The sequence below is a fragment of the Orycteropus afer genome, unplaced genomic scaffold, assembly GCF_000298275.1.
Source record: "Orycteropus afer afer isolate SDZICR_OR568_19922 unplaced genomic scaffold, OryAfe1.0 scaffold00101, whole genome shotgun sequence".
NCBI lineage: Eukaryota > Metazoa > Chordata > Mammalia > Tubulidentata > Orycteropodidae > Orycteropus > Orycteropus afer.
Window position 1 is genome coordinate 7,612,038 of NW_006921688.1, and position 13,811 is coordinate 7,625,848.

Below are 13,811 nucleotides of genomic sequence, written 5' to 3' on the forward strand. Positions count from 1 at the left end.
CTGTTCAGCTCTTTTATCTTGTCATTTCTTCTATTTGCTTTAGCTACTCTCCACTCAAGGGCAAGTTTCATAGTCTCTTCTGTCATCCATTTTGGTCTTCTCTTCTTTTCTCATCTTTTTAGTCATCTCTTTCTTTCTTCATGGATAATGTTCTTGATATCCTCCCACAAAGTTGTTTTATGGAGGGTAAGTAAAGGAAAGAAAGGCATTGGGGTGACAGCATACATCTCTGCTAGATCTGGAGAAAATGGGCATTTCATATAACATCTCTTACCATTATTTTATGAGCAATATTCCATTTGTATTGTGCAGATTACTTCTTTATTGGTTCAGTCATGATTCATTTATTTGGTGTCAATACTGAATCCCTATGCTGAGTGAGGCAGTGTGCTCTAAGCACTTGGGATTCCAATGAATAAAACACAAGACTTAGCAATGGCCATAAGAAAGGACAACTGAAGGAACAATGTAGTGAGGACCAGACAGAGAAGAACAGAAGAAGCTGTGATAGATTTCAGAGCAAGGAGAAGTGACCTTGAGTTTGTGAAACTAGAAGTGACTGGTAGGAGGAATTCATGGTAAAGGTGACATTAAAATTGCAGTATTTTATTATGGAGAAATCTGTGGTAGGATATGTGACAACATGGAGTTTTGCCTAGGCATATACTATTCATTCATGTAACAGACCTATTACAACTGAGCTAGTACTGGGGCTGCAATAAATAATAAGGGTTGTAAGACACTGAGGAGACTTGGTGCTGCAGTGGTTAAGCATTTGGCTGCTAACCCAAAGGTCAGGAGTTTGAACCCACCAGCTGCTCCATGGGAGAAAGATGAGGCAGTTTGTTTCTGTAAAGATTTACAGGCTTGGAAACCCCGTGGAGGCAGTTCTACTCTGTCCTATAGGGTCGCTGAGTTGGAGTTGACTCAATGGCAGTTGGTTTGGTGTTTCTGGATCATTGTGAGGGCATATCAGAGGCAGCAGTAAAATTATTTCCAGGCCCTGTGGACTCATGAACCCTAACCCTCTGATAGTTAAAGACATTAGAGTTGGAGCATCTGAGTGGATTCAGCAGCAGATTTTGACCTGTATTATGAATTGGAATTGACTTGATGCTGTGGGGTTGGTTTGGTGTTGGTTATAAGATACTGTGACCCTGGTAGTGCAGACAGTTAATGTTTTTGGCTGAGAGCCAAAACATTGGTGGTTTGAGTCCACTCCGAGGCACTTTGGAAAAATGGCCTGAGAAGCCACCTCTGAAAACTCAGCCATTGAAAACTATGGAGCACAGTTGTGCTCTGACACACTGGAGGTCACCATGAGTTGTAATCAACTCAAAGGCATATGGTTTATAAGATATTGAATCTATCAATTTCATGTTTGCTGGACACTGCTCACCCCCAAGGCACTAAACTTCTATAGTTAAGTATTCACAGCTTCTTCCTACTTACTTGAGTCATGCCTAAGACTTTAATAAACAAGCAGTAAAATGATTTGAGGTTGATGGGGGTGAGTTCAACCGCATGGTGATGAAATGGAAAGAGATGGATAGCAGAATATGAACTGGAATTGAAAACCACAGGTCCGTGCTTTCTAAGGATCATTGAAAAATAAGAAGTCCTTTTTGAGGCTGCCAACCTAAGAGCTAAATCATTTTGAATGGAAAAATTTGGCAAAGGCAGCTCTACTCAACCCAAACCAAACCAAACCAAACTCATTGCTATTGAGTTAATGTTGACTCATAGCGACCCCTCCTTGGGTTTCCGAGGCATTATCACTACGGAAGTAGATTGCCCCATCTTCCTTCTGAGGAGTGGATGGTGGGTTTGAACCACCAGCCTTCTGATTAGCAGTCAAATGTCTTAGGCACTACAGCAGGAGAGGTCCTCAAGGAGCCAATATTTTGTGGATTTTATGGCAAATGTAGTTTGAGAACCACCACAACAAAATGAATTGTGGGCAATATTTGTGAGTGACAAGGGATGGATTGTAACACTTGAGCTAAAAGGAAAAGACTGGGCTTGTGAAAGGGAGGAGCAGTGAGTCAGTGTGGCCTGGTATTTGGTTGGGAAAGTGAAGCCTGAAGCATGAGCTTCCTTCACAGGAAAGCCTGGCAGCTCTGTTTAACATCCAGAGAGATCTCAGTGTAGTCGCTATAGGAGCAGGCCGGTGGTGCAGAACTTGAGCACTTGACTGCTAATCCAAAGGTCAGTGATTTGAACCTCCCAGCCACTCTGTGGGGGAAAGATGTCTTAATCTGCTTCTGTGAAGTTTGACAGCTTTGAAAACCCTATGGGGCAGTTCTGTGCTGTCCTGTAGGGTCACTAGGAGTTTGAATTGACTCAACAGCAGGAAGTTTTAATCTTTATGGAAGCAGACTGCCACATCTTTCTTCTATGGAGCCAGCTGGTAGATTTGAACCATCGAGCTTTTGGTTAGCAGCTGAGGGCTTAACAGCTATGCCAACCAAATTCCTATATCTCATCTTATATAGAATTATCTATTTACTTTTGTAAAATACCATAGGATCCTACAGTCCATCTATCTGACCAATAACTTTCTAGCTCTCTTGCTTTACAATCTGGAACTCTCTCTCCATTAGTTTAATAAATAGATTATTGAGTGCCAATTACATACCAGGCACTGTGCTAGGCTCTAAGGATCTACCCCTAATTCACTTACACCTCTTTGGATGCATGTGCCTAGCAAAGCCTGGATCAGCAGCCTTTCTGATCCTATATGAGGTAAAACAAGCATCTTATCTAGTTCTTTTCGTAGCTCCTTCACTCTTCAAGGTTTCTTCATCAGTGTTGTTTCTTTTGTGATTTTAATCCCAACTGATCTAGTCTTCTTCTTGTCTTTGGTTTATTAGTTACCCACCCCCCCTTTTTTTTCCCCTCTCTGTATCACCAACCATTCTCTCTCTAGGCTTGTTCCCTCCAGTCTGAATGAGGCCTTCTCAGGCTTTCTCCCATTCTGTTAATCTCCCTTTCTCTTTACAGTCTTTTTAAAGCTACCACCCTCTTTCTTTCTTTCCCCCTTCTTATCCAACTTCTCAAATGAACAGCCTTCTCTCATTTTCATCTCCATTCACTCTTCTGAATTTTGGCTGTGTCTATTCCTCTCTTCTGGAACTCTTTGCTATGTGTTCTCTTTGCAAAATCCAACTTTACTTTATCAGCCAATGTGTATCCCTGAGGAGATGAGTAAGTCTATTAGAAACTCCTAGATGTCTCCTTGAGGACTAAGGTGCGCCTGATACAGGCCATGATATTTCCAATTGCCTCATATGCATGTGAGAGCTGGACAGTGAATAAGGAAGACTGAAGAAGAGTTGATGCTTTTGAGTTGTGGTGCTGGCGAAGAATGCTGAAGGTACCATGGACTGCCAAAAGAACTAACAGATCTGTCCTGGAAGAAGGGCAGCTGAGATGTTCCTTGGAAGTGAAGATGACCAGACTTTGTCTTACCTACTTTGGTCATGTTGTCAGAGGGGACCATTTCCTAGAGAAGGATGTCATACATGGTAAGGTGGAGGGTCGACGAAAGAGGGGAAGCCTTTCAACGAGATAGATTGACATGGTGGGTGCGACAATGGGCTCAAGTATAGCAAGGATCATGCAGCTGGCTCGAATTGGGCAGTGTCTCGTTCTGCTGTGCGTGGGGTCACCATGAATAGGAAATGACTTGACGGCACCTAACAACAACAACAATTAGAAACTAGCTCATTTCATTTTGTCTTTGGGCACTATCAATCACTCTTTCCTTTTTCAGGCTTTCTACTTGCTTAAGCTTTTAACTTCCCATTCTCTTGGTTCTTCCAGAACTTTCCGACTGTTCATTCTCAATTGCCTTTTTGGGATAGGCTTCCTGCATTAATTCTTCAAAGGTTGGTGTAGCCATCTGTGCCCCTCTGAGCTTTTCATTTTGTGTGCTTGTAAAAAGGAGTATTGGGTATTGAAGAATTGCATCCTCCAGTTATAAAGTGATAAAAACTGATATCCAGGGTCACCTGTAACAAGGGCATAGCAATTTGAATTGTTATTTTCTGACACTTGCTCTCCATTGTTCATCAGTTCATTTGAGTTTCAGATGCTCAGCTGTTTTATACTTTGTCTGTATCTCCTAAAGTAACATGGTCTAGAGTTGGAATAAGCTGTAGCCTCTGAGGGTGCTGAATTAATTGTTAATCCCTGAGAAAATGAATAAATCTGTTAGAAACTAGCTCATTTTATTTTGTAATTGAATACATTCTGGCTAATATATTCTGGTGTAGGGAGTCCATTTTAAAAGCAAGTTTGCAATAAACAATTTCCCCTCAAGGTTAATATAACAGACAAACACCTTTTGTTGCAACAGACGGCAAGAGGTAATGAAAGATTAGCTTACATTATGATTCATTATTTCAAAATGTCAGAATAAAGTGGACTTGCCCCATCTCCAAAGCCTTTTATTCTTTAGAGGAGAGTGCATGTTTTGCTTTTTGATTGTTAATGGATTCACTGTTTTTTTTTTCCCCCTTACACTTTTCCCCCCAGGCCAAATTCAGATACCCGGCGCCAGGGTGGCAGAGAGAGATTGGCTAGTACTGGTGACAAGGGAAACATGGCCATGGAATCTACCAAGGAGACTCGCTACTGTGCAGTGTGCAATGACTATGCCTCAGGCTACCATTATGGAGTCTGGTCCTGTGAAGGCTGTAAGGCCTTCTTCAAAAGAAGCATTCAAGGTAATAGTGTGTTGAAAACAACTTATTCCATTTTTCAATTCTAAGAGCAGAAGGAGCTGAGGAAGGAAGACAGGATCAACCATTTGTATAAACCTGGTAGATCCACTAATACTTTTAGTGGAAAAATGGAGAAGAGACAGGATCTCAGAAGGAGTTGACAGATAGCAGGGAAGCTCAGGTGGACTAATTCTGCTTCCTTTATTTGGCAAAATGCAAATAGTTCTGAACAACTCCACAAGGGGAGGATTTCAGGGGCTGGGTCTCTGAGGAAACTATGTCAATTTGAAATATTTTGTAAAAGTTCTGCTTACTCTTTGGTAATTAAAACATGTATCTCTTAGCTCCATCTTGTATACACAAGTTATATGATTTTATTGCAATTGTTCCATACAAAAATACAATTTCTACATGGTTTCAGAAATGTCTTGCATCATTGTGTGCAAGAAATACCAAAAACAAACCAGTTGTCACGGCATTGATTCTGAATCATGGTGGTTCCCTGTGGGTCAGAGTAGAATCGTGCTCCGTGGTTTGTTTGTTTGTTTCCCCCCAAATCCATAGGATTTCCAGTAGCTGTGTTTTTGGAAGTAACTTACTGGGCTTTTCTTCTGAGATGCTTCATGGTGGAATCCAAACTCCAACCCAGCTGAGGCCACTAACAATTTTCTCCACTCAAGGTGTGAAGTCACTTATAGAAGGTCTCTTAAATGAAAAGAATATTGAGTCCAAAGTCCTAAAAGAAGTCTAGAACAAAGCAGATTTCTTAACTTTTAGAGTTAGAGAAGAACCTGAAAAATCTTAAAGTTCAGTAATTCTTCTATATATTCTTTGAATACCTCTATTAATTGAAGCACTATACAAGGCCCTGGAGATGCAATGAAAAGAAAGGCTGAGTCTGTACCCATATAGAGCTTGTGATATGGTGGGATAGATGAATGAATAAACTAGCAATTCAACTGCTGGGTAACAGGTGTGACTGTAGAACACCTGGGGGTAAGGGCAAGGTCTTAGGAGTCTGAATCTCACCCAGACCTGGTAAGGGATGAGTCTCTCAGATAAGGTTCTGGACTTAAAATTAGGCCTAGAGGATGAGCCAAGTGAGCAAGGCAAAGAAGGAGGAGATGAGTGTTCAGTCATATGGATGAGCATCTGTGATGACCAGGAGGTAAACTAGAGTGTGGGGAGTTCTGTGAATAAAAATAAGCAAGATTAATTTGCCAGTAGCTTAAAGAAAGGCATTGCTGGGCCTTACTCATTTGGACTTTGTTGTCATTAGTTTTCACTGAGTCAACTCCAATTCAGAGCCACCCCATGAAACAAACCCAGTCCTGCATTATCCTTATGATTGTTGGTATGTTTGTGTCCATTGTTGCCACCATTGTGTACTGCCTTCCAATACAGAGGGCTCATCTTCCAGCCCCCTATCAGACAGCGTCTCTTGTGATGCGTAGAGCTTTAATCAACTGATTTTCAGAAGTAGATATCCAGGCCTTTCTTCCAGTCTGTCTTCATCTGGAAGCTCTGCTGAAACCTGTCCACCATGGGTGACCCTGCTGGTATTTGACATACCAGTGGCTAGCTTGCAGCATCAAAACAACAGTCAAGCCACCACGTATGACAAAGTGACAGGTAGATGCTAATATTTAGTCTTAGACGGTGTTAAAACAAAGACATTCATATCCTTTGTACATTAACAGAATTTCCATGTATTTGATTTGTTTGTGCATATAAAAGGCGAATAACAGAACAAATGTAAGGGTTTCTAGTCACATGTTCTCATTATTGTCTTGATAACTTGGAACTAAAAAGTTTTACTGAACTTCTGTGGCTCTTTATAAACCACACTACCCCTCAAACACATTTAAGGAGAGTGAAGGGTTTGACATGTAGGTGGAAAGTTCTGAAGATGCTGCAGCTCTCCCTGTTTTTCTTGTTCCTTAAGAAGAGTGTTAGAAATGAGTATCCATCAGAAAGTCTAGTGCTCTAAGTGTTTTAGTTGAAGAGGTAAAGTGCTGGATTTGAAAGCATACAAATTTTCATCCACTACTCACTGTACAAACTTGATTACTCAAGAATTGAGTAATGGCCTCCAGTTAAACGTATTTTTTAAAAGAGAAGTCAAGGACAAAATTGAAGGGAGTGGGTAAAGTTGGAAATGCTGTGAATTTATTAATCGTTGGGAATGGAGAAGCAGTGTTCATTAAGATCTGTTTTAGACAAGACTCTGGGTTTGGTTATAGAAGCAGGACCACTGAGATCACTGGCCCTCCTTTTATTATTATTTCAAACAGTTATGAGGCACATTGGAGGCCCAAACCTATCTACACACCACTAGATACATTTCCACTCTGTAGTCTATGCGGCTTAAGTAGAAGATGCTCCATGTTAGACAATCATGACCCAGGGTATGTTGGCTTAGAAGTTAGATAAGACCATAGGACAAGGTATCAGGGGTGGAGTCTGGTTAAGGTACAATGCTGGGGGAGTTGTAGGTCCAACACAGATAACTAACCAACAGCCAGATCCACCCTCCAGGCCTTAGGAAGCTTTAGGGTGAGGCAGTCCAGCACCCTGGATAGCTCCTGTGCGAGCTGCATGGGTTAAGCAGACACTTAACTTCCAAAAGAACCTCAGGCCTATTCGGTTGGCTGCATCTCCTTTGTAGAATCTATTAAAAGAGATCTTAGTTCTTTCAGGCCTAGGAACTTATCTTTGTTCATCTGAGATGGTTTAGTTTTCACATCCAATGAGACGTCTCTACCCTCTGGCCTTACTGGACTCTCCATGTGCATTCATGCCAGGAAAAGGTCAGCAGAGTGATCAGAGAATGGGAGGCATGTAGCCTTCTCTCTTCATCACCAATTATTTGTTCTCTGGGCTTCTTTCATAGATTAAGCCTGGGATTGACATCTTAGCAATCTATGCACACAAAAATACTAAATATTTGGTTTTTCTATCTACATACTTCTCTATAGTCTAGCCTCCATGCAAACAAAGCAGTAGTGATCTTTTAGACATATTAATCAGATCATACAGTCTTCTGCTTGAATCCGTTACTGCACTGAGAGTAAACTCCAGTTTCTTATTTCAGTTTACCTTCCCATATTCACTGCAATCCATAAATATTGGCCGTCTCCTTTTCCTCTTGACATACCAAACATGTTCCTTCTTCAAGACCACAGCATAAGTGATTCCCTCCGCCCCTTTACTTACATTCAGATCTTTACTGGGCTGGCTTTTTATCACTCAGCTCTCTGCCCATGTCACTTTCTCAGAGAAGATTTCCCTGATTATGCTACCAAAACTAACTCTGCAAGCCACTGTCCCTATTATATATATATATTTAATACTCCATTAAAACTAAAGCAAACAAGTTGACATCAGGTAGATTGCAATTCATGGCCAAGTCACGTATCTCAGAGTTTAGCTGTGCTCCATAGGATTTTCATTAGCTGATTTTTCAGAAGTCTACTGTCAGGATTTTTTCCAAAATATTCCATTACCCCATCTTATTTGTTTTGAAGGGAGCTGTGGTGGCACAGTGCCTAAGGCATTTGACTGCTAACCAGAAGGTTGGTGGTTCAAACCCACCAGCCACTCCTCAGAAGGAAGACTGGGCAACCTACTTCCATAGTGATACCACCTGGAAAACCCAAGGAGGGGTCACTATGAGTCTAATCGACTCAATGACAGTAAGGTTTTTAGAGTTTTTATTTATTTTTAAAGGCCTTTTAACCTTTGTGAATTTACTCTATTTTATTCATTTGGTTGGTTATTGTCTGTCTGCACCAAGTATGGCCTTCTCCCTTTCTCACCCAAACTTTGATGAACGTGAAGTAAGAGCTGATTTATTCCCTATTGTGTGTGTTGTTGTGTCTCAAGTTCCTGTAACAGTGTTGTACACTATTCTGATAAATAGTAGAGTATGGCGAGAGGTCAAAAGAATGGTAGATAGTAACTGCTAGAGGAGCTCAGAGAAGGAAGAAATTCCATCAGGTTAGGCTGGCAAGAGATGCATTATTAGAAGTGGTATACTTGATATAGGCTTGAAAAGAAATGGAGGATTTTTATAGGCTGTGAGGAGTTTGGAAGGTGATTCCAGACATGTGGAATAGTGTAGTGCCCAAGGCATTTCACTGCTAACCAGAAGGCTGGTGGTTCAAACCCACCAGCCACTCCTCGGAAGGAAGGTTGGGCAATCTACTTCTGTAGAGATACCACCTCGGAAACGCAAGGAGGGGTCACTATGAGTCAGATCCAACTCGATGGCAGTGAGTTTGTTTTTATGTTTGTATATGCTCAGTGGATAGGAAGTAAATCAGCCTCGAGAGAACAGAGAGTTTATTGTCCTCTGCCTCCTTATGTTCAGTCCTGAACTGTCTAAAAGTAGGCATTACCCAGAGTCTGCAACCTGTGTCTCTTTCTCTTCCTTGTCTTTCTCTCCTCCCAGGTTTCTGGGCAATCTCCTACATGTCTAAAAGCTAACTTGTCACAACTATGTAAATGACTTCCAACTTTAGTTCTTGTACCAGACTTGCTTCTTTGTGACACCTATGTGTCTCCAACAGCTGACATTCCTCTTCTTGACTCCTGTTACCATCATTACCATCACCATTTCCTCAACATCCCTACCAAGAACCTCACAGCTGGTTATTTTTGTGTCTTCACTTTGCAGTTCCTCCTGACATTCCCATCACAACAGTCATGGAGCTCTACTGTGTCTAGCTCTTCAATGGATATCCATCCAATCCCATTACCTGCAGCTAGCCCTGTTACCCTTCACCAGCATCACTTCACTCATCTAATTTTTGTTTTGCCTTCATCTCACCCAAGCTGTTCTCCTCATTTGATTTTCCTTTGCCAAAGCCATTTTGCTCACTGCTACTGTATTTGTCCTCTCAAAGGAAGTCACAAATTGTGTCAGTATGTTAATCCTTTAATGACTTCCCTGGTTTGAGGAATGCTCTTCAGATTACTGTTCAGGGTTTTCTACAGTCTTTTGCTAGTCTGTCTTCCAAGTCTTTGAACATCACTATTTCTACCTCTGAAATAGATGCTAGATTAATTGCTATTCCTCTAATCTGTCCATTCCATTTCTTTGCTTGAAATTGTTCTCCATATTTACCTGTAAATATTCTTATCCTGGTCAAAGATGGTATAATTAAAACTTCTCTGATGAAAAGCAGAAGTTCTCTCTCCTGTGGACCTCCATGTTACTTGGGTCTCGTTACCATATATGGCATATATTTGTATATATATGACCTAACTCTCCCCTACTCATCTATGCCAAGAATTTTGAAGACAATTATCTGGCCAACTGACTGAAAGAGATACCCATTTATGCCCAAAGAAAGGTGATCCAACAGAATGTGGAAATTATTGAATAATATCATTAATATCACACACAAGTAAAATTTTGCTGAAGATAATTCAAGAAAGGTTGTAGCAATATGTTGAGAGGTAACTTCCAGAAATTTAAGCTGGATTCAGAGGAGAATGTGGAATGAAGGATATCATTGCTCACATCAGATGAATCTTGGCTGAAAGTAAAGAATATCAGAAAGATGTTTTATTGATTAAGTAAAGGCATTTGACTGTGTGTTGTTGTTGTTGTGAAGTGCCATTGAGTTGTTTCCGACTCATAGCGACCCCATGCACAGCAGAACAAAATACTGCCCAATCCCGTGCCAGCCCCACAATCCCTGCTATACTTGAGCTCATCATCACAGCCACCATGTCAATCCATCTCGTTGAAGGCCTCCCCCTCTTTCATCGACCCTCCACCCTACCAAGCATGACATCCTTCTCCAGGGAATGGTCCCTTCTGACAACATGACCAAAATAGGTGAGACGAAGTCTGGCCATTCTTGCTTCCAAGGAGCATTCTGGCTGCACTTCCTCCAGGACAGATCTATTAGTTCTTTTAGCAGTCCACGGTACTTTCAGCATTCTTCATCAGCACCACAACTCAAAAGCATCAACTTTTCTTCGGTCTTCCTTATTCATTGTCCAGCTCTCACATGCATATGAGGCAATTGGAAATATCATGGCTTGTGTCAGGTGCACCTTAGTCCTCAAGGAGATATCCTTGCTCCTCAGCACTTGAAACAGTTCCTTTGCAGTTGACTTTCCCAATGCTACACGTCGTCTAATGTCCTGACTGCTGCTTCCATTGGCATCGATTGTAGAACCACGCAACGTGAATTCTTTGACAACCTTAATCTTCTCTTCATTTATTGTGATGCTGCTCGTTGATCCAGTTGTGAGGATTTTTGTTTTCTTTATATTGAGATGTAATCCGTACTGCAGACTGTATTCGTCAACCTTCATCAGTAGGTGCCTTAAGTCATCCTCACTTTCAGCAAGCAAAGTTGTATCATCTGCATATCTCAGGTTGTTAATGATTCTTCCTCCAATCCTGATACCACGTTTTTCTTCATATAGTCCAGCTTCTCGGATTATTTGCTCAGGATATAGATTGAATAAGTGTGGAGAAAGGATACAACCCTGACACACTCCCCTCTTGAGGTGGGGGTGATACGAGAGTTCTCTAACAGCAAGACAAACTTGTCTGTCGGTTTGTCCTACTGTGGTGACATGTAGAAGTGAGTTTTGAGGCTGAGCCTCTGGTGTTTAAAACCCAGTGAAATGCACCTGGTGCACAGGTAACAGCCCAGCTTATAGACTGAGACAGACTAGGAAGAAGGAAGAGGTCACCCACTTCTCAAAGACTTGGCCAGGGAAAACCTTATGAATACCAAAGAAACTGTTTGACTGTGTGGATCATAGCAAATAATGGATAAAATTGCAAAGAATGAGAATTCTAGAACACTTAATTGTGCTCATGAGGAACCTCTGCATAGACTAAGAGGCTGTCATTTGAACAGAAGAAATGGATACTGCATAGTTTAAAATCAGGAAAGGTGTGTCAGGGTTGTATCATTTCACCATAATTATTCAGTCTGTATGCTGAGCACATAATCCAAGAAGCTGGCCTATATGAAGAAGAACATGGCATCAGGATTGGAGGAAGACTCATTAGCAACCTACGATATGCACATGACACAATCTTGCTTGCTGAAAATGAAGATGACTTGAAGCATTTACTGATGAAGATCAAAGACTACAGTCTTCAGTATGGATTACACCTCAACATAAAGAAAACAAAAATCCTCACAACTGGACCCATAAGCAATGTCACAATAAATGGAGAAGAGATTGAAATTGTCAGGGATTTCATTTCACATGGATTCACAATCAACACTCAGGGAAGCAGCAGTCAAGAAATCAGATGTCATATTGCAGTGGGTAAATCTTTAAAGTGTTAAAAAGCAAAGATGCCACTTTAACATCTTTGTGCACCTAACCCAAGCCATGGTATTTTCAGTCACCTCATATGCATGTGAGAGCTGGGCAATGAATAAGGAAGACAGTAGAAAGGTTGATGCCTTTGAATTATGGTGTTGGTGAAGAATACTGAAAGTACCATGGACTGACAGAAGAATGAACAAATCTGTCCCAGAAGAAGTGCAGTCAGAATGTTCCTTGGAAGTGAGAATGGCCAGACTTCGTGTCACCTACTTTGGTCATGTTGTCAGAAGGGACCATAGCCTGGAGAAGGATATTATGCTTGGTAAAGTGGAGGGTTAGCAAAAAAGTGGAAGACCCTCAACTAGATGAATCAACATAGTGGCTGCAACAACAAGAATTGTGAGGATGGTGCATGACAGGGCAGTGTTTGTTCTGTTGTACATAGGGTCGCTATGCATTGGAGTCAACTCAATGGCACTCAAAAACCACCACCACAACCTCTCCCTTACCAACTTGAGCTCCTAAGAAGTAAGGCCCTAATCAAGACTTTGCACATGGCAGTCACTCAGTGACTAAATAAAGGAGTAAAAGCGAGGTTGGGATCAGACTGTGGGCTTTTGACAACCCAGAGCCATAAACTTTTTGGAGTCATGGGAGAGATATGATAAAAGGAGAGATATGATGGAAACAGCCTTTTATGAAGATTCATGTTCCAGAGACACATCAGAGAGTACAGAGGAGAGACTGGAAGCAGGAAGACTAAGTTGACTGATATTCGAATAGCTCAGATATGCTAAAAATCTGGACTTTTGGCATTTTTTAAATGGGAAAAGGGTAAAAGAATGAGAAATATTCTAAAGAATCTGTAGTAGTTTAAGATGATTAAATGTGGGGTATACAGGAGAGAACAGAGTTAAAGAGATTGAAACAGAGAGAGAGAGGATGATAGCATCAATTGAGTGGGAACATCAGGAGCCAGGCTCATTAGTTTAACCCCCACCATGCTGAGTTTGAGTTGAGAGCTGGATGTCCAGGTGGACTTATCCAACAGCCAAGGGGACGGAATCAGCACTCTGCATACTGTACAGGGGTGGGGGTTTGAGTCAGTTTCCTCAATTAATTTTAGAGAAACTTGGTGAAAAGAACAGTTTAAATACTTCCTGAAGGTTATACATTAGTAACAGAGCAGGAACTCAGAAAACTTCCTCTTCATTCTCATATTATAAATGTTCCCTGGATCTTACCAAAATCTTGTAAGAAACACCCTTATCACCAAAAGTGTACATTCAAATTCAAGTACCTTGTAAATTGGAAAATTACAAATGAACTCAACAGGACCTAATGCTACTCTCTGGGAGCTTACAATTTAAAAGAGAACATGCTGACTCCAACACATTAAGGGGTACAAATAGTGAACCGTAGAACAAATGGAAGCATTTGCATGATGTTCAAACAAGACCGAGGTGTATGTTTTTTTCTTTGCAGATTGTCCATACTGTGAGAGTCCATTGACTCCTTTTCTGACCCAGAGTTCACCTGTCCTTTCCAATATTTCTACCCCTATTTTATGCTGTCCATCTTGTGGCAATGTGTATGTTGTGCAACAGAGAAATAAGATTAGTGAGGCTGAGGGGGAGGAGTGTTTTCCTGGGCACACATATGAGCCATTATGTAATTCTTATTTCAGTTGGTTCTGTTGTGATGTCACCCATTTCATTTCTTATTCGTGTTATTTGTATTCTCTCCCTCTTTTCCTTTGTTAAATTTGCC

At 41.2% G+C, this 13,811-nt stretch overlaps 1 protein-coding gene across 1 annotated transcript in view; it reads left to right on the forward strand.

Moving 5' to 3' along the window:
- The window catches only part of ESR1 (estrogen receptor 1), a 426,028-nt gene that overhangs the window by 56,390 nt on the left and 355,827 nt on the right, over positions 1-13,811 (forward strand). Inside the window, exons 2-3 of the mRNA XM_007943212.2 lie at positions 4,540-4,736; positions 10,061-10,076. Of these exons, the coding sequence (XP_007941403.1) occupies positions 4,540-4,736; positions 10,061-10,076 (213 nt within the window). The remainder of the gene's footprint in view (positions 1-4,539; positions 4,737-10,060; positions 10,077-13,811) is intronic.